Genomic DNA, 20423 nt, shown 5'->3' with positions numbered 1-20423 from the left:
AAGCTCCTCTCTTGACATTGGCTAGACACTGTGTCCCAACCAACTTACATTTTTAATAGTCTTTTAATTGAAAACAATTCAGTGGGAAGCTGCTATGCTGTAAAGCAAAGCGTTGGCCTCTAGCTTTATCTTTATTTAAAAAGAATGCAGCTGAACTCAGGATAGGCCCCCAAAGCTTTCGTAGGAAATGAAAATATTGAGAAATGGAACCAAGTGACTTCTTTTAGAGAGTATCCATGTCCTCTGGGGAGAAAAAGAAAAGAAAAATTAGGACCTACTGGACAGGCAGAGGTAGTTGCAGGGAACATCATCATCATCATCATCAATTTCCACAGGACAGCACCTGAAATTCAAAATTTGGGCAGAAATTGCCAACCTTTATTCCTCTTACTGTATCTGTATACCAGTCACAAACATGGTTGCTGTTTTTTAATTTGTTTCTGTTACTTCTTTGTGGGGAGCATGTAGGTTAAAACTAATTTCTTCACAGAAGCCTAGGTTTTGCCCTATCCATTCTCCATTTTTTTCCCCTTTAGGCATGTAATCTATTGGAAAGTGCATGTTGTTACTTTTTAAAAATGCTTAAATCATGTTTGTTCAACGCTCTACATGACTGGGTTGGCACACATCCCTAAACCATAACATCGAGTTCACATATCATGATAAATCAAAAACAAATCCCCTATAATCTTGGTGTGATGTCTACACATGGCCAGATATCATTAGACTGGACAGCACAGAGCTTAAAATGGGCAGAGCCAAGCCATATATTGCTATTTCCATCTGCAATCATAACATACAGAAACAAATAAGCTCCAATAAAACTAGAGAAATAACAACATACCAAGTGAAATAATAAACATGCTAATGACCACAAAGGCCCACCCAATAACTCTGTGGCTCTTCTTCCTGAAGGAGACCACAGTGGTATGAAATAAGATCCAAACAAACTTCATTGCAAATGATCAAATAAAACTATCTGTCCTAACACAAGACAAAAACAAAATGAAAACAAGAGTTTGTTTTAAAAGGCAATCTAGAAGGCACTATTATCCAGCAAATGCCCCAGGGGACAGGTAAGTCTTCAGTTGATGTCCAAAAGAACTAGGTGGAGCTAGCTCAAGTTCCTTAGAAAAGACAGCCCCAATAAGGGTGCTGCCACCATGCCACGAGCAGAACCACCTTGTGGACTATGAGCAAGTTGTCCCCAGCTGCCCTTAGTAGGAATGGTATTGGGAGTCTTAATCTGCTAAGTACTTGGCCCTTATATTGTTTTATACACAACTATCGCACTTGAAATTAGGCCCAGTAACAAGCAGGCAATGCAGGACTTCAAGATCTAGTGTTATATTATGGTTTGTTTGTTTTTTAATTATTTTTGCTTATGAATGAAACAAATATTCCATATCCAGAGAGAACGTTGTGTTAGCCTTCTGAAATAAAAACAACACAAAGTATTATGAGACCAAGGCAAATAGATTTATTGCTGCAAAGCTTGGAGACTGCGATCCACATGAATGCAATGACAAATGTGTTAGGTCTTTAAGGTATCAGAAGACTGATACAATTAGCATGTCATCTGCAGAGTTCTGCTGGAGTATAAACAGGTTTCCATCCATCCTATCTTCATTTGCAGAAATGTGTACATCCACAGTTGATAAACACCTTATCAAACCAAACTGAAACGAACTGGATTTAAAGTTTATTCTTATAGATCGACACGGCTCTGCATGTGTGTATTTCTAGCAATAATAAGAAACAAGAACACTCGTTTCAAAAACAGATGATCCTTAACTAAGAAGAGAACATTGTTTTGACACCAAGGCAAATAGTACATTATCAGTACATTATCAATTAAAAGAGCCTTGCGCTCATTGCATCCCATCCCTTTTATTTCATTTTGGCCAGAAGGAGAGAGCCAAAAGTTTTTGCTTCTGCTTTAAGTTAACCACAGTTTAGAACTGGTTTGGTTCCTACAAGGTACCGAGCCATAATGTGAATCGTCTGCTTTTGGAGTAGCAGAATGTGTTCCAGTGTTCAAAATACTTGAAAACTAAGTTATTCCAGGGGACCTGTGGTGACATCCAGCTGGAGTGATTTTATAATGTTTATAGTTTTAGAAGTTTATGTTTTGTTCCTACTATGGATGTTTTATTTTAAATATTTGTTGTGCTGTAAATTACAAAGGTACTCAGGATTGCAGTGACTATCAATACAATAAATAAATGTGTGGGCTCACCCATTCTGGCTTAGCATTTTGTATAAATGAGGCAACTCTAATTTATTCAACAAACATGGCTAAATATCCGGATTTGGTACAATTCTTATATTCAGTTGTTGTCTGAAGCTGGACAAAAGAGTGGTATTCCTAACCCTGGTCAGTTGAAACAAGCCAATTTTAAACCATGGGCTATGCTCTCAGCTTGTTTTCATGAACCATAGTTAAACTGCAGTATAGAATATGCAGGACATATTGCTAAACAGGGTTTAATTGAAATCCAATTAAAGCTGCTCGTCTCCTTCTTGTAACTACACAGGATGTGGCAGGAGAAGCATGGGAGCTCAAGAACTGAGGATGAGCGGGGCCAGAAACCAACTTCTCACCCCTTCCTCCTAAAGAGAACCATTAGGAATTAGTGGCCTGTTTTCTTCCTTTGTATTTAATAATTAACATGATGTTAGTAGATGCATGCAATCATATTACAGTTGCAGGAAATCATTTGCTAACCTGCTTATGTTGCCTGTTGATTCAGTCACTGGCTGGACCACAGTAACTCAGAGAAATACACAACCATAGATGTAAATAAGATCTAGTCAGAACCACGTGGGGGCAGTGGTCTTCTTTCCAAAAGAATCCTGCTTTTTAGTTCAGCCTCATTCTGCCCTGCAACCTTGCGCTGGAGCTCAGTCTGCTCCAACCTCTGGCATTCCAAAATCCTCTCGGTCTCTATTGCTACAACGCAGAAAACAAAAGAAACACGCAAAATATAAATCAATTAGTCAGCTCAGAGATTATCATCCCCTGAAGTTTTAGGAGCTACAATTTTCTTCTAGCTGTGGATTAGGGATCTAATTTCTACCCCTCTCAAGTGCTAAACAAGCGAGTCGTAAGGCGCCACAAATTAAGATGAAAATTCTTAACTTCCCAGCTGGAAAGATTATACCTTGCACCTAAACCAGTGATTTTCAAACTTGGCAACTTTAAGATGAGTGGACTTCAACTCCCAGGATTCCCCAGCCAGGATGAATTCTGGGAGTTAATGTCCACACATCTTAAAGTTGCCAAGTTTGAAAAACACTGACCTAGACTCTACATACATATTCCATGCACTTTAAAAAGTGAGGTACAACATTAAAATAGGATGTTCCTGTTTCTTATCATTTGAAAACTAGGCAAAAATTTAACCGAGCTTTGATTAATGTTTGATAAAATGGTTAGATAAAATTGCCTCAGATCAGCAACTGTCTATCTTGACTTAAACTACAACATGTGGATTTTTAGCAATTTCTTTTATTTCACGCTTACATCTGTTTTGCATGGAATAAATGTAATATCTTCCATTTTGATTACAGACCTTCTTTCAGCCAAGTGTGCAGACGGCTACCGCAACAAAGGGTATCACAATCACATTAAACTACAATGTGGTTTACTTGGGTTTGGGCTTAATATGATGTTTGGACCCAACCTTTATGTTCCTCTCAATAATTATTCCCAAATAAATCTGTAAATTAAGGTCTTCATCTGAAGCCTTTCTCCCATTTCCTCTGTCTTGAGTACTGGAATGGGCCATGAATGGCCATCTAAGTGTTGTTTCAACTGTAGTTCCCAGAATTACTTGAAACCATCTATGCTGACAAGAGCTAATCAAAGCCAGAATTCAGTAACAATAGCCACATTTTGCCCTTCCTGAAAAGCTGGGTAAGGAGCTATTGAAAAGAGAGGCTAGCAGGGGTGTGGTCTAACTCAGGCAACAATTAGTTTCAAAAATAATTTATAATAACAACAACAAATATCAAAGTATGTAATAACCAGCTTATGACAGTGCAAAGATTTTTTTAAAAACCACAGTAGATCACAACAGTGCCAATAAGAAAAGGATTCTCAAGCTTTTTGGTGCCATGACCTCTTATAGTTTCGAATAAGATCAGCATTTCTCATCACCTCGATATAACAGCTTCAATCAATGGAGTGACAAATGAGGAGCCAGATTGCCCTCACATCCCATAGATTCAAAATGTGCTATAAAAATGCAATTTAACTTGGAATTGGGTTAATATAATACAGCTTTGTGTCCACAGTCGTCTTGAACTAAATAGATATGCACACATAAAAATTGAGGAGAAATGTTCATCCGTAAGCTACAATTATGCACTTCAAACTCTGTTAAATGGGAATTGGTAGAAGTTGAATTCTTCCTTAGGTGCTTAAGTATAACTCAGTTGTTTAACTGTCATAGCAGACCAAGTTGTCTGGACCACTTTTTCTATATTGTAGATGCTGGGTTCCATCTGTTCTGTTTCGTTGTTCATAATTTTCCAGTATGACTGGCCATAATCTTTCCTCAGTAGTTATGCAGTGGTTTTATACTGCTGCTAAATATTTTATTGGTAATGTTCTTCTATTCTTTATTGTTTTAATAGTTTTGTAAGCCACCTTAAGTACTACACTAGCAGAAAATAAATATAGTCATTTTAACCAAATTAAACTGATAAACCTAAATTGTGGTTTAAATTTGAGCTTTTTTTCGGTTGAGATCACATTCTTCTTGGAGATAGTCTATTGAAGGCTGTGTGCCACTGATGAACAGGAGCCAAGCATGGACACAGCCACTCCCTTCTGTCTGCCTACATATTGTTGGCCCGACTCATCCTCTTGTTCTTTATTATTTTTCTTTTTAGAAGTCTATTTATATTGTATCTTCTATCTTGCTTGCTTTTATTGTGAACCACCCAGAGTCAGTCTGGATTTGGGTGGTGCCTAAATTGAATTAATTAATGATGAGTGAAACAAGCTACACTCTTTGCTTGCTTTCTTCATGCTCCTCTCTGCCTATCAGGCTGCAAGAAATCTTACAGATTTTTTTGCCAAAAGTCTGAACTTGCAAACAGCCTTTAGATCTTGAACTAAGGACCACAGGTAGGTCTCTTCTTATTTAAGATATATTGCTGATGTGGGCAGTCTGTGATCTCAGGGCCACAGGTGACCCTCAAGCCACTTTTCTGCAGCCCCAGCACTCTTCTATCTCACTGCCAAATTTATTTCCTTTTTACCAGACAGAAAACTACTCTTGATATAGTAGAACGCTGTCAATATCAAGAACATCAGTGCTCTATCCTTTCAGAGCTATCAAAACACATCTAGCATCTGCTTTCTGCAGTACCATTTTGATGTCTTTGGGAAGCCCTCAAACCATTTGCACTTTCTCACAGTTGATCCCCTGAGATTGTTATTGGGTAACACGCGGCCTCTGTACATCAATTCTATTGCCTTGTTGGAGTCTATAACCCATCACCCACCTCCAGTAAGCTCATCAGCTTACTTTGTTCAGAAGGTTGTACTTTCAAAATAGTTGTCACATGCCGGAGCTTGAAAGGAGAGCCCCAGCAGATGTCATAATGGAGAGGGTTGATTATTTTTTCCTTGTAAGCTGCTAACAAACGTTTTGTAAGCTCAGCAAATTCAACATGATCGTGCCTGAAAGATTAATACCACAGTTAGTAATAACTTTGCAAAACATTTGGTCAAAAGCACCCCAAGAAGTATGCAGAAAATTGGAGTAGGAGGCCATCAAGTGGGTATCAGTTACGGGGCATGAAATAAAATGAATGCATAGGTGTCCATGCCCTCACTATGACCTAATGGATGAAACAGGAAGTTCTTCTTGTAGATTGTATTTGGTAGAGATTATTTTGCCCTTAATATTTATGAATCCTTGTTACAGTTTGCTTTGCTAGACTTGCTTTGCTTGGGATGAATCTTCCTTTTAACCGCAAATGTTTGGCAAGATTCTGTTCTGCCTTGATCCTTTTGATAACAATTAATTAGTCTTGTTAGATGACTTTGGCAAGATAGTTTCTGTCCACACCAAGAATTTTGCCTGCAATGTGTAAAATAACAACAGGGTCAGCTTTTTGTACTTGAAAGAGAAGTTGAAATCTTCTCAGAAAGATTGGAAGAGTGTTACAATTTGTCATGATGTTCCTAACAGTACTGTGTATCTAACCACACTTATTATGAACCATTTGATCTGGGTTGCTCTTTTATTTGTTTACATCTTACTTCTTTGCCTGTAATAATAGGGTAAATTAAAGAATGACGAATAAATCCTTGAGTGATTTGTCTGCTTCTGTGTTCTGGTTCAAACTTTATTAAGCTCCAAAAGCAAGCAGAGAATCTCTCCCTTCATAACTCACTGTTTCTATCCCATCAACAGGCCTCTCCTGGCACCAAGTTGGGAGAATGACACCTCTTTTCCCAGCAGGGGTGCCCATAGGATGTGGTCAGAAGCAACACACCTAAAAAACAGGCATTGTGGCTGCCATCTTGACCTTTTTTTTAACCATATCCTAAGGACATCTCTGTTTCCCACTCTATTGCCATAAATAGCCAGCACCAAAGGTTACAGGCAGAGATTGCTCTTACCAGAAGGCCAAATTAACCATTTGCAAAGGGCTGTTTAAATTACTCAGAAGTTTGCATGTAAGCCTGGAACTTCAGGTGAATTATCCCAATTTTAAACCATCCTTCAGAGTGTTTTAAGAGTACAGCTCTCCAGCTTCTGCTGCAACACAGAAGCCATTCCTGTTTTTTCTAAGCAAAATCTCTTCCAGCTCTGATAGAAATTATTCTTATTAAGCCTGCTGTCAATCCTTCCACCTAAAACGGAAACTCTAAAGGATGCTCCCCATCCGATAAAACCCAAGACACTTTCAGTTTTCAATAGAGAACGTACTGTACCTTTACTTTCTTGCTTTCAGAACCAAAGTCTGAGAACAGCTCTATCCCTTTACTTCCAGGAAAACAATAATCATATAGACCCAAAGAGATCTACAACCAGAGTTACACAGGTACAGAAATAGAAGAATGACTTTACACAATAGAATCTATTGAATTCAGTGGGAATGAATCCTGATACCTCACCTCAGTCCTAAGAAGCATAAAGCATGAAGAAGAATGCAATCTCTCTCCCTCCCTCCGTCATTCACAACCATGTAGCTTCTTTTCAAATCCCAGTGCATCTGAAACCCCAAACATACTTACCCAGTTCAACAACTTTAGCTGTCTTACAAAAGTCTCATGGAACAGATTCCTCTCTCCTCCTCTAGGCTCTTGGTTGGATTCCTCTTGCACCTTCTCCTCGCTGTCCCCAATCCAAATCCAGGCTGGCTATTCCTTGCTTTCTCTAGTCATGGTCCACTCTCCTCACCCACCTGCCTTGGGTATGCTCTTCACTCTCTTGACCTCCATCTTCTCTCCAGGTGACCCATTGGGTTGATTTCCTTCCACCTCTTCCCACCAATCCACCTCTCTAGAACCAAGATGGGGGCAAGTATGCCAGCAGGGCCCACCAGAGGAAAAGAGTTCTCTGTGTTTCTCCTTTACTTCCTCCTCTTGAGTAACCTACACACTACCTAGAAAGCTTTGTCTTATCTCCCTTTTGTCTTCTTAATCTGCCTGACTCACAAGAAACTTTCTGTCCCTTTAAAGCTTTCCTCCTCTCTGGGTTTAAGCTTGCTTTCATTAAGCAGAGTCCTAGATCTGCATGTGTGTGTGTGTGTCCATTTGTGTCCCAGAATGCATACCTTTTATATCCTTTTTTACCAAGTTTCTTCCTCTCACCTCTCCAGAGTGATTTCCTCCTCTCATCAGAAGACCCCATTTGGTTAGAACCTCTCCACTTCATCTTATGATCATCTTCTTTTCTCTCTTCTGACTGTAGCTAATTTCCAACCCTGGTCACCCAGATTCCTAGCACCCAACATCTTCCCTTGCTTCTCATGGCAAACCCTCACCATCTGTACCAGCTTCACTCATTTCTCCTGAGCTGCAGCAGTATTTTAAAGCAGGGAACCTCAACTGCATTTCTAAAACATGGTAAAAAATACATACACTTCATAAGTGCTGGTTTTCAAAACAGATACTAATGTCTTCTTCCTGTGCAAGTCATATTCCATCGCAGAGAAATGGGGGTGTCTTTGCACACACAAATCAGGTATCTTATTGTCTTTACCTGTGGTTAAAAGGTACATGGAACATTTAGTCATGGATTTTAGCACCACTTCATAGATGCTTTCATCCAAGAGAAATGAGGCAGATTTGGAATTATTATAAAATATAAGATTATGTTTGGATTTTAATAAACAGTGGGCCAAGGGATAGCTGCTATGTAAGGCAATTTCATAAGTGTCATATAGCATAGTCCTACATATGTTTATTCAGAAATAAGTCCTACTACATTCAGTGTAGGTTAACTGCTGAAAAATAAGTTTAGGATTGTTGCCTTAATAGCGTTAGATAAATCCACGTCAGTAAGGCATTAACTGCCCATACAAAACCTTCCTGCTACATCTTTGATCCTCTTTGTGATAAACTCTTAATATTTCTGATAATTCTCTGTTGATTTTTAAAAATAACTTTGTTTTCTCCCACTTATCTGCCACTTGTTTCAGACAACAGCTATCTCAGTTGTTACTTACATTTTCATAATGAGAGATTGCTGCCTTCCTGACTCTCCATAAGAAACTTTAGTAATTCTTGCTTCCTCTCTATGAGATCCATTGGATATCAGGCCACTGGAAATTGCCTCCTGCTTATCCCATAATGATTGACCCTAGGCATATCCTTTTGTCTCTGACATCTCTCACAGATTGGTTATTGATGTAATAAAGGGTATTACAAAGCATCACTAGCATTTCTGGCTGAACACAAGTATATTCAGTAGGCTGAGGGTATATTTTCTTCCCCACGAAACTGTATTTTATTACTCTGATACATAATCAGAGAATCTTGAATTTATAGTGCAGGAAGAATGCTGAGATTTTTATGAGAATCTCCTGTCCTGAGCAAAACATTTCTCAGAGTTCCATGGAGAAGTTCTGGCTCACTCACAAAATTATGCCATAGATCTGTGGCCAGTTCCAAAATAAAATCCAGGTTGTGCAGAAAGCCCAAAGGCTTGTATCTCTAAGATACCAGATTGGGAATCCCAAAAACATGAAATAAAATTTTGCCCTTACTCTAACATTATAGCTGTCTTAGATCTACCCCATATATTTAGTTCAAGAAACACATACAAGGGGACAAGATGACATTGCTAACCGTCTCTCTCATGCCAATCAACCAACTAGACATGGCTTATAGAAATCCACCTTGGTGGGGAAGACGTTGAGGTGAAAGGAGCCCAATACACATTCTAATACAGTGTTTCTCAACCCTGGCAACTTTAAGCTATGTGGACTTCAACTCCCAGAATTCCCCAGCCAGCATGGGAATTCTGGAAGTTGAAGTCCACATAGCTTAAAGTTGCCAAGGTTGAGAAACAGTGCTCTAATAGAAAGATATGCAGCCTGGAGCCCTGATGTAGCCCCAGTCCTGTTCTCCACTAGTGAAAAGGTGGTCTGAACATGCATTCCCCAAAGATAATCAAATGCTAACTGACTAATGCTTCTCTGTAAATCAGCTAGAAAAAATAGAGTTAAAATAGCAAAGAGCTGCCAAGAGGAGGTAGCAGCCCTCTTGTAAATTACCAAGCTAAACTCCTTCCAAAATATAACTTCTAAAAATTCATAGATGAAAAGGAGGACATTTCTTGCATCTTCACAAGACACTTTTCTTCTTGTATGGAGGAACAAAGTCTGAAGAACGTTTAGCTTCCCTGTTCATTCCCAAAAGTTCTCCTGGTGTGTTTGCTCTTGGCTGAAGTAGTATTTTTCCCTTAAACCCCTTCCCCATATTTTACAAATGCAGAGAAACAATATACAATCAATATTTTTAACAGTGGGGAACTGTGAAAAATATTGCGATGAGTACAATAGAGATTTAGAAAAACACTGCAGTTGCATAGAAGGAGTAGGGCTGAAGAGAAAGATATTTCCTGGAATTCAAATGGGGCTACTGTTTCATTGCAGTAAAAAGGAAAAGGAAAAAGAGCAAGATGTTACACATCTTACAACTGTAAATAACTGAACCCTTACAAAGGGCAGCAAAAAGAACTGGGTGTATCTCTTTGTTGCCATCTAGCGGTCTTCTCTATTTTGGCAGCCCAGATCTGTCAGCTCTAGACAGCAGTCTTACACTGGCTGTATTCATACAACATACTAGGCTAGGGTTTGTCTCACAAACTGCAGTTGCTGGATTGCACAACACACTAAGCTCCATGCAAACAAGCCACCTTATAGCTTTTCTTGTTTTGTGAACCAGGCTACGTGCACGTCCTGTGCCTATCAGAAATAAAGTGAAAACATTTTCGTATAAAAAAACCCCTACTTGCTAGCCAAATTTCTTTATGTTTTTCTAAGGAGGAAGAGCATATGTCACTCCTGTCACTCCTCATAATCACTCTAACAAATTTACATCAGATCAGATTCTAAAAAAAAAAAAAGTCTAAAAAGATGTTCACTTTCTGTTTACGGTTAATCTTCTCCAATTTGGGAGGGGTGGCAGGCAATTTTAACACTAATTCAGAGGGTCCTGCTTGGGTTGTAGTATTTTCCTTATGAAGAGAATGCTGAGTTGAATAAAAAAAGAGTTAGATGGGTCAGGAATTCCTTCCCAATTCCTATGAAATGGGACAAAGAAGAATGTTTCACTGGTTCCTCAGGTGTTTCTCCTAGAGAAAGAAGTTTAATTTAATAATATAAAATTACTTTCCACACGCACCTCTTATAATTCCATGAAATTCTTGATTTTCTCAGAAGTCTCCACAAGTAAAGCTGATCTTGTAGCACCCTCTCTCCAGGGTATTTACCAGATAGCTTAAAAGGCCAGTCCTCCAAGAGATTATTCAGGAACTTGGTACATGAAAGTACAGAGTTGCTAAGTTGAGGTTGTAAACAAGAGTTCTCCAAAAATTGAAGGCGAGACTCCATCTAGTGGCATTCTGTTTCAACAGCAACATTTAGTAATGACAGATAGTTAAGAGACATTAGTGGTCTTTACCAATTGCACTGAATGAGTGTTTTTCAAACTTGGCAACTTTAAGATGTGTGGACTTCAACTTCAGTGTTGGCTGGGGAATTCTGGGAGTTGAAGTCCACACATCTTAAAGTTGCCAAGTTTGAAAAACACTGCACTAAACCCTAATCTGAGTTGGCTTGGTGTCTTGTGTGAACCCAGGTACTGTTGTTGGTAAATGCCTTGGTCCAACTTTGGTAGTATGTTTACTAGAAGCTTAGAGTTGCCAAATTCCTTTTGAATGCAGAATCAATGCCCATCACTAGTAGCACCAGTACATCAAAGAAATAAGGAATCTAAATTAAAGAAGGAAATGGCAGGGGGGAGAACAAGAAGCAGAATGTGAGGTTTTGTGGGTACTGTCATGATTTCTTTTGTTTCTACCTGTGCTATCCTTTAAGTAGCCAAGAATTTCATAGTTAGGGATATATTGCTTCTGAACACTCAAGTTCATTTACAGTACTGTGCAAATATTTTAGGCAGGTGTGAAAAAATGCTGTAAAGTAAGAATGCTTTCAAAAATATATATTGTAATTGTTTATCAACTTACAAAATGCAAAGTGAGCAAACAGAAGAAAAACCCAAATCAATATTTGGTGTGACTATCCTTTAGCTTCAAACCAGCATCAATTCTTACACTTGCACACTTTGTACACTTGCACAAAGTCAGGGATCTTGTAGGATTAGAGTCAGGTGTATGATTAACCAATTATACCAGGCAGGTGCTAATGATCATCAATTTCATATGTAGGTTGAAACACTGTCATTAACTGAAACAGAAACAGCTGTGTAAGAGGCTTAAAACTGGGTGAGGAACAGCCAAACCCTGCTACTAAGGTGAGGTTGTGGAAGACAGTGTCATGTCACAAGTCATACACCATGGCAAGGCTGAGCACAGCAACAAGACACAAGGTAGTTCTACTGCATCAGCAAGGTCTCTCCCAGGCAAAAATTCCAAAGCAGACTGGGGTTTCAAGATGTGCTGTTCAAGCTCTTTTGAAGAAGCACAAAGAAACGGGCAATGTTGAGGGCTGTAGACGCAGTTGTCTGCCAAGGAAACTTAATACAGCAGATGAAAGACACATCATGCTTACTTCCCTTTGACATCGGAAGATGTCCAGCAGTGCCATCAGCACAGAACTGGCAGAAACCAATGGGACCCAGGTATACCCATCTACTGTCTGGAGAAGTCTGGCCAGAAGCAGCCTTCATGGAAGAATTGTGGCCAAAAAGCCATACCTCTGATGTGGAAACAAGGCTAAGTGACTCAACTATGCACAAAAACATAGGAACTGGGGTGCAGAAAAATGGCAGCAGGTGCTCTGGATTGAGGAGTCCAAATTTGAAATATTTGGCTGCAGCAGGAGGCAGTTTGTTTGTTGAGGGGCTGGAGAGTGGTCCAATAATGAGTGTCTTCAGGCAATAGTGAAGCATGGTGGAGGTTCCTTGCAAGTTTGGGGCTGCATTTCTGCAAATGGAGTTGGAGATTTGGTCAGGATCAGTGGTGTCCTCAGTGCTGAGAAATACAGGCAGATACTTATCCATCATGCCATACCATCAGGGAGGGATGTGATTGGCCCCAAATTTATTCTGGAGCAGGACAATGACCCCATACAGCCAATGTCATTAAGAACTATCTTCAGCGTAAAGAAGAACAAGGAGTCCTGGAAGTGATGGTTTGGCCCCCACAGAGCCCTGATCTCAACATCATCGAGTCTGTCTGGGATTACATGAAGAGACAGAAGGATTTGAGGCAGTCTACCTCCACAGCTGATTTGTGGTTAGTTCCCCAAGATGTTTGGAACAACCTACCTGCCGAGTTCCTTCAAAAACTGTGCGCAACTGTACCTAGAAGAATTTATGCTGTTTTGAAGGCGAAGGGTGGTCACACCAAATATTGATTTAATTTGGGTTTTTCTTCTGTATGCTCCCTTTGCATTTTGTGAATTAAACATAAACAATTACAATATATATATTTGAAAGCATTCTTACTTTACAGCATTTTTTCACACCTGCCTAGAACTTTTGCACAGTACTGTATGTCTATCAACTTAAATTGTTTCACACTGAGCTCCACAGTTTAACCAAGCACTTACTGATGAATCACTTCCTTTTGCTCATTCTAAAGTAGACTGCCTGCAAATCATTATAATTAGACTGCGTAGATGCTGGGTTGAGTGGATGCAGTTTGCAACAAGCAGAGAGAATTCTACTCAGGGAGAGTACAGTAATCCCATAATATAGTCTTCCATAATCCAGTATTCTGTAGTTTCCAATGTAGGGAATTGTGGCACCTACAGTGGAATGAGGTTCCCCCAAGATCTGGATGGCCTCCATTTTACTGTTCCTTAGAAGAGCCATTAAGTCCACGCTCTTCAAGCAGGCCTTTGGTGAGGGAGAGGGAGACCTCTGGCTTTATCTCATCTGGTTTGTTGCACATGCCATCTTTTATTGTTTTTATTGCAAGTTCTTTGATTGTGGGGAGTCACCCAGAAAGGTTGGGAGTTGGGCAGCATACAAGTTTAGAAATAAATAAATAAAATGTAGCCGAAGGGCAACAAGTTAAACAAAACTGATATTTTGCAAAGTTGTAACCCGCCAACTTTCGAACACTGAAATCCAGATCGTTCAATACTGTATCAACCGGATGGTGGTTGAACTAACTATTGTTTTGTACTTAGAAGCATCTCTCTCAGAAGGCTTGAGGAGTAAGTTTAATCAAGTGGCAATTACTCTGCTCTGAAAGCCATGTCCGTTGGAGCTGGTTGCCAAGTTTGTCTCAAACTGACATCACAGCAGATGTCTGTATGAAGATATTTAGTACACAAATGTCTGCTTTGGAAATACATTAGCAAAGAAACGTTGACTTTTTGCATGAGTAATAACTGCAAAAAAAAATAAAAATTCCAATGTAATGTTTCAGTACATGATGTCCTCTGAATAGCCACAGAAAATCTTTCACTGATGTGTAACCCTATTCTATCTACCCGTTATTGAAATTAACACCCTGAGCTCTGGAGTTAGAAAATTCATCATGGTGGCAGCCCATTCTGTTCCTCCACTAAATCTGGTGTCCTGTTTTTCATCTCAGCAGTCATCATCCCAACGCCAATGAGTGTGCTCAATTTGTAGTGTTATTTCCCCCTAAAGTTATTTCTTCTGCAAAAGTACAGCTGCCTGCTGATACATCCTGCTGGCAGTGGTGTGATGTAATTTTGGCTTCATAAATAATTCCACAGCCACTGAACACTGGAAATAGAGAAAGCATTGCCCTTGAGTCAAGCTGGTGCCCCAGTGGTTGCTTACCAAGGTAGCCAATTATGCCCACAATATTTTCTTCCATCTGCACTGGAACTAGATCAGTGTATTGCTTCATCCCCACATACACAAGAAGTTGTCATTTGAAGGTAAAGTTTGCTGCCATGCATACAGACAGCTTGAGAAGGAGAAAACAAGGTTGTAAAGGAACAGAATGTTCACCATATGCCTCAGTTTCAACTTTGCCAGCCAAATCTTTAAGCAAGCCAAGAACTGGGTTTGTTTAGTTTTCAGTGTTATCCTAGCAAAGGAACGGCATTGGCCAAAGCAGCTGGAAAGGCAGAGTGAAATTCCAAAGGAAAGACATACTTGAATAACTTCATTAAGCTGAGGGAGCACCCAGTATCCAATTATGGATCCCACAGTTGACACGTCCCAAAATTTTGCTTCCTCCAGCATTTTTTTCTTTGCGGATGCCCAGAAATAAAGCTGTTTAAAGCAAAAAGTAAAACTTGGAAGTAGAAAATGCCACATTAATGTAAAGTGGTGATTTTGAATTCACTTCGGGATCACAATCACGCTAAAAAAGAAGTGGGAGAGCTATGACTTCTGAATGGGCAAGAAGCCCCCTGTGTAAACTTGAAACAGGCAATGTATTTATTAAGCAATTAAGCCATCTGACATTTTAAAAACTAATGGTAAGTTGTAACTTCTCATCAGAAGCCAGAAAAGGAGATGGGGGGAAGAAAAGAAAGATGTGACATATCTATAGGAGGTTGTATTGTTGGAGTAAGTGAGAAAAGACTTCTGGATTTCTCAAGTACTGCCAGTGTAAGACTTGTGGGATCCATCTGATTTTCTGTATTTTTGGCTGCCTATGCCACTCTGACAGCAGTTCTCTGAAAGGACTACCCCCAACCCCACCCTCACGGCAGGCATAGTGCCCATGAAAAGCAATCAAAATAACAAATGTTCCATTGGACCAAAATGTTTAAAGACTCCTGAGGTGCGGAATGGGGTTAAATTGCACCAGGGATCCTGCCAAAGCTTACTGTGAAGAATAAACAAGCAAGTTTATTAAGTTCCCTGTTTAGAGGAATATAAATTCCAGCTGTTTGAAATCAAAATTATTTCCATTCTTTGTCAGAAACACAGTTTCTTTGTTGGGTGAAAACTGAACAGAAATCAACTCAGCAATCTTTCTTTTAACAAAGCTGGAGGTCACTGAAGCTATGAATACCTTAAACAGTATTGGAGGTGTGTTGTAATATATATATTGTTTTCAAATTCTCCTCAGCTGTCAAGCTACTAGGGAAGTCATAGAAACCTCCTAGTCTCAATCCACTTTAACTAAAGATTAACAATGACCCACTTTTGCTAGGAGGACCAACAAAGATATCCCTGTATTAAAAGTATAGCATAAATAAACAAGAATAGAATGAGAGGAAGCAACCAGAAGTATCTTTTGATCTGATTCACTGGGGATTATTAAAAGCAAACTTTGTGGAAAGAGAAATGGCCTTCTTACCAGAAAGTTTGGGAAATTGTGGAAGAAGCATGGGAGCACCACGTAGACACCACACCACTGAAGGGCTAGGAGCCAACCATGAAGTGATGCTTAAGATTTCCCATGCCTTCTTCACCACCAGCCCTGTGATCAAGATACTGACCAGGTTTGCACACCAGGCTAAACCATGGGGTTTTGTTTGTTGGTTTGGTTTTGAGTTCATGCTTTGTGCAAACTCAACCCATATAGTCTGTAAGCCAAGATTGTATGGCTTAGTCAATGCAAAACCACACAGTTGTGGCTTATTCATCAAACCATAGTTAAACTATGAAGTAGTATGCTGTGGGAACTCAGGCAAATTTAATGTTATAACTTCTACAGCTTTTTATAGTCATGCTTGTATAATCTTCTCCAACCTGGTATCCAGAACCCTCGTAATTTCTAACTAGCATAACCCTGTGATGACTAATGATTATAGGAAGTGAAAAGTAGCACATTCTGATTGGGAAAGGCTACCTTAAAAAGTTCATTTGCCTCATGACTACCTTTTTTTAACCTGACATTGATTGGGCTCACATTGCAGTAACCATGGTTTGCTTTTAACCTTGTTTGAATAACCCATTACATTGAATCATAAACTATCCCTAAACAAAAATGATCTGAAAACTTAGAACAACGTCATTTCACATATCTGATCTTGCAAATGTTGCTTGGGTGAAAATTATTTCCCTCTGAAAGGAAAGTTATGGATAGAAAAAGCTTTGAAATATCATTTTGCCTCTCCTGGAAACAGAATAGATTATTATTTTTTCTTTCTTCCAAGGTTAGTTTGGTTTGGTATCATGATAAGTTTGTCAAAATCTGTCCCTGGGCAACAGCTGCTTTCTTCTCAAATTTCCTTCCTAACTCCCATTTTTCCATACTGCTGGTTGTGAAAACCCTGGAGTAAAATGGCAAAAATAACATTAAGCCTGATATATTTTTACAGGGGTGGAATATTTCTTCAAGATAGAAAACATAATTTGATGGATTTTAAGTCTTTTTGAATGTAATACTACTTGGTAAGGACAATGGTTCCTATACCGCCCTGCGAGTGCTGCTCGAACAAGATGCCAAAATGATCCAAGCTTGGTACCTAGCAGAGATGAGAATCTATAGTGCAAAGGAAGACAGAGAGAGGTGTTACCTGTATATTTGCAACTCAAATATTGCAAAACTCAGAAACTTGCAAAGGTTCATCAGGGTTTCCCAAGCTCTGAGATGCAGACGGAGTCCAGGAGGGGCGTGAAGAATCTCTCAGTGGTTCCTTGTTACAATAAATCCACCTTTCCCCAAATACTGGTTTCAAGTGAGTAACAGGGTGGTGGCAGAGGGCCAAACTTTGCTTTTTTGAATTTTTTAGGTCTCGATTAAACAAAGTTTCATTGTATTGTTTTCATTGTTCATTTTGGGGTTTAGATTTTTAGGGGAGGTGCACACATGAAGATTCCCCTACGGGGAGGTCTGATGGCAAAAAGTTTAGGAACCCTCGCTCTGCGTGAAGGCGAGCGAAGGCATCTGGATTCACAAAGCTCTTTTCAGATCGAACGTCTGAACAGTACCCAGGAGGTGGCATTTCCTCTTGCCTGTTGCCCGGTTCTTGGAGATGGAGATGCGGATTGAGGCTTTTGAATGTTGGGTTTAATAAACCCAGCTACGGATTCCTGTTCTGGAGAATATTACGCCCGCAGCTGAGAGGACGAACGATCTCCCCAACGCCGCGTTTGCGCCTCGGCAGAACTGCACTCTTCGGCTTTTTTCGGAGACACTTCGGCGGCGCCGAGGGGCGGTGCCAAAGCCTAGGTGGGCGGTGCTAGAACCTGTCGGAATTCGGAGGGCCAATCCCGAGAGCGCTGGGCCAGCCCGAGAGCGCTGGGCCAGCCTCTCCCACGTGACGAAGCTCCAGCTGCTGCTGCCGTAACAGCTCCAGGCTGGAGAGCGAGAAGGGAGTCTGAGCAACGCAAAGTAACTTTATTTCTTCTCCCCGCCCACTTCACCTGCCTCGGCTGGCTTGCGGGGTGGGGAGGACGCTCGAGGCTCCCCGTTATTACTCCCTCGCCCCCCGATGGGAATTGCATGGATTTAGCCAAGGTGAGAGACCCGTTTTTTCTTTCTTCATTCCTTAAAAACGAGAACGCTTCTATGATACATCCTTATTAAAAACGAGAACGGCTCTATTTCTGGCTTGCAGAGAACGAAGATCCCGTGACTTGGGGAAGGGGGGACAAGACCCCTCGGTTCCAGAAGCGCTCGCTCCCCCTCCCCTCCCCTCCCCTCCCCTCCCCTCCCGTTTGTTCCAACTTTCCTGGCGTTCTGGAGAGCGTCTTTTCGCCTCCTTTTGCTAATCCTGAGAGGTGCGCTGCCCGGGGAGATCGCTTCGCACAGTTCAGCTAATGACAATCGAGTCGTGCTGGGCATTTGTACGCGGGTCTCTCTGAGCGGGGTCGGTGCACGTTTCGGAGCCTCTGCGAGAAAGGGGGGGTGCGTGCGTGCGCGCGTGCGGCGTTTCGCGTTATTATTTATGCAGGGCGTGCACGAGGCGCTTCGGGTTTGCTCGGCGGCATCCAGAACGAATTGCAAGAGAATCGTGCCCGGGATTTCTTGGCAAGTTTTTTTGGAAGTGTCTCTTCAGTTTTTTTTTTTTTTTCCACGGTTACGTCGACGGTGTTCAAAGTCTTGTTTGCCGAGCTGGGAGTCATTCACCCAATATGGATACAATCTACTCGCTTCAGCTTTTGCATGCTTAGGTTGTACGTAACAATGTGCGGTCCAAATTTGATTTAAAAAAAAAAAACCCCACACGCTTAAATTTCCTTAAACTAAAAGAAATACTTTTTTCCATCCCCCCACCCCAGGCATAAATTCCTTTATACCATATGTGGTTGCCCTGGGCGCACTTAGTTCGGGATGTGGTGATGAGTTCCTCTTCTTGGTGCAGTAGACGTGTGTAGGACTCACTGAGGAATAAGCCGATATCTGTTGTGTACACGTTCACCAATTGTGCAGCAAGGGTGCACAATCAACCACCGATCCATCTCCGTTCCGCCACCATGCAAAATAGACTTCAGAACCTTGGAAGACATCATGTTGAATGGTATTTCTGAACCTTTTTTGCTCATGATAGGTCATCTCTTGGAAAGTGGAATCGCTCCACTGAACCTGTGTAGATATAGAGGGCAAAGCACTGTTGCCAGTTATGAAGCTCAGGGATGTTCAATGTTTCATTCGAGACCAACTCTGGAGGTGACTTTTCCTAAAACGGGTGGTGGGGCCAAAACAAAAAAATAGGTCCCAAAGCAGAAATGAAACTTAAATATATTTCAAATTGCATTGAAAGTGCTGAAATAGTTAATATGGTGATTTTCCAGGTCCTTAGATTAGGTTTTTAGATTTTTTTTTATCCCACCTTTATTATTTTTTATAAATAACTCAAGGCAGTGAACATACCTGATCCTCTTTCCTCCTCCTATTTTCCCCACAACAACAACCCTGTGAGGTGAGTTGGGCTGTAATAATTTCCCTCTATCTTTTCAAAAATTATAAATTAAGGGGGTCTTCAAGGCTGCTCAGGGCTCTTCCCAAGGGTTGGGGAAACCATATAGGGATTTGCAGGTTCCAAGTTGTGTGTCCCTGATAGGGGGTTGTATTGACATACTTAGAGAATTGCATCTGCATACTGAAAGTGAAATGGTGTGAAGGCATTTATTGTTGGGGTAATAGCACGGTTGCAGACTGTCTTGATATGAATGCTGAATGCAGAAGTAAATAATCCGCCAAATGATGAAATTAGTGGTGTAGTAAGGTAGAGTTAGGTTCGTTGTGATGGTGTAATCTTGTTATTGCAATTATTGGTTTGTTTAGCCACTTTTGTCTGAACAAAAGGCATCTCTGGGAAGCTGTATGGGTCTGGAGCGCTAGAGGTCGCTTCTCCAGCCTTGCACCCAGCTGTTCTCCTCTGTTCACTTGTTACTGTGCTCCTTGGGAGTTATATGTAAAGGATTTCTGCAAAAGCTAAACAGCCCTGTTCGTTTGTGGAAAAATAAATCCAAAATTCCTTGCAATTCCTTTATTAGGGCCAACGGAAACCACCCAGAAGTGTATGCAAGTTTTTGAGTTACGAAAACAGAGATTAATGAAGAGTTTTGAAGAACTCAAAAGGTTGCACCCCCCTTTGTGTGTTTTGGCTGATCTTAATAAAGATATCATATAGCTATGAATTTTGCAATACTGTAGCTATGTTCTGCTGCTCTACTGACTCCATGGAGCCTACGCCATTAATTAATCACTGGATCTGCAGTAAATGTATCCAAGGACAGTTTGAACTGAGAGAGAAAGAGATTGAGATATGCAGCTGGACTGGGGTATTTGACATTCATACATGAACCTTTGAAAAACATAATATCTCTTTTCCCCACTGTCATAAAAAAAAAAAAATCATTCTAACCC

The 20423-nt window shown here is 40.5% G+C and overlaps 2 protein-coding genes across 4 annotated transcripts in view; one reads left to right on the top strand and one right to left on the bottom strand.

Moving 5' to 3' along the window:
* Positions 1-1470: 1470 nt before the first annotated feature.
* On the bottom strand, positions 1471-11090 carry CUNH4orf36 (chromosome unknown C4orf36 homolog). The gene is made up of 5 exons (XM_088133272.1): positions 10880-11090; positions 8111-8231; positions 5541-5695; positions 2729-2953; positions 1471-1742 (listed from the first exon to the last, which is right to left on the bottom strand). Exons 2-4 carry the CDS (start codon positions 8173-8175, stop codon positions 2811-2813), a joined length of 363 nt encoding a protein of 120 aa, XP_087989398.1. The 5' UTR covers positions 8176-8231; positions 10880-11090; the 3' UTR covers positions 1471-1742; positions 2729-2810.
* Positions 11091-17916: 6826 nt separating this feature from the next.
* AFF1 (ALF transcription elongation factor 1) overlaps positions 17917-20423 on the top strand; it is a 147205-nt gene continuing 144698 nt past the window's right edge. Inside the window, exon 1 of one of the 3 annotated variants that reach the window (XM_088133090.1) lies at positions 17917-18068. The gene's annotated coding sequence lies outside the window, so the exon portion shown is untranslated. The remainder of the gene's footprint in view (positions 18069-20423) is intronic. The other 2 variants (XM_088133094.1, XM_088133092.1) reach the window with 2 other exon arrangements.

The sequence above is a fragment of the Python bivittatus genome, unplaced genomic scaffold (assembly GCF_059951505.1).
Source record: "Python bivittatus isolate LINGU-HERP-01145 unplaced genomic scaffold, Pbiv_v1 ctg000070_np1212, whole genome shotgun sequence".
Classification (NCBI taxonomy): Eukaryota; Metazoa; Chordata; class Lepidosauria; order Squamata; family Pythonidae; genus Python; species Python bivittatus.
This window is presented reverse-complemented; position numbering and strand designations above follow the sequence as displayed.

Coding starts and splice junctions, on each gene's coding strand:
- CUNH4orf36 (XM_088133272.1), bottom strand. CDS start 8,175: ATGGAATATGACTTGCACAGGAAGAAGACATTAGTATCTGTTTTGAAA. Junction 5,696..8,110: donor AAAACCAGCACTTATGAAGT/GTATGTATTTTT, acceptor TTAATCTTTCAG/GCACGATCATGTTGAATTTG. Junction 2,954..5,540: donor AGTACAACCTTCTGAACAAA/GTAAGCTGATGA, acceptor TCTGCGTTGTAG/CAATAGAGACCGAGAGGATT.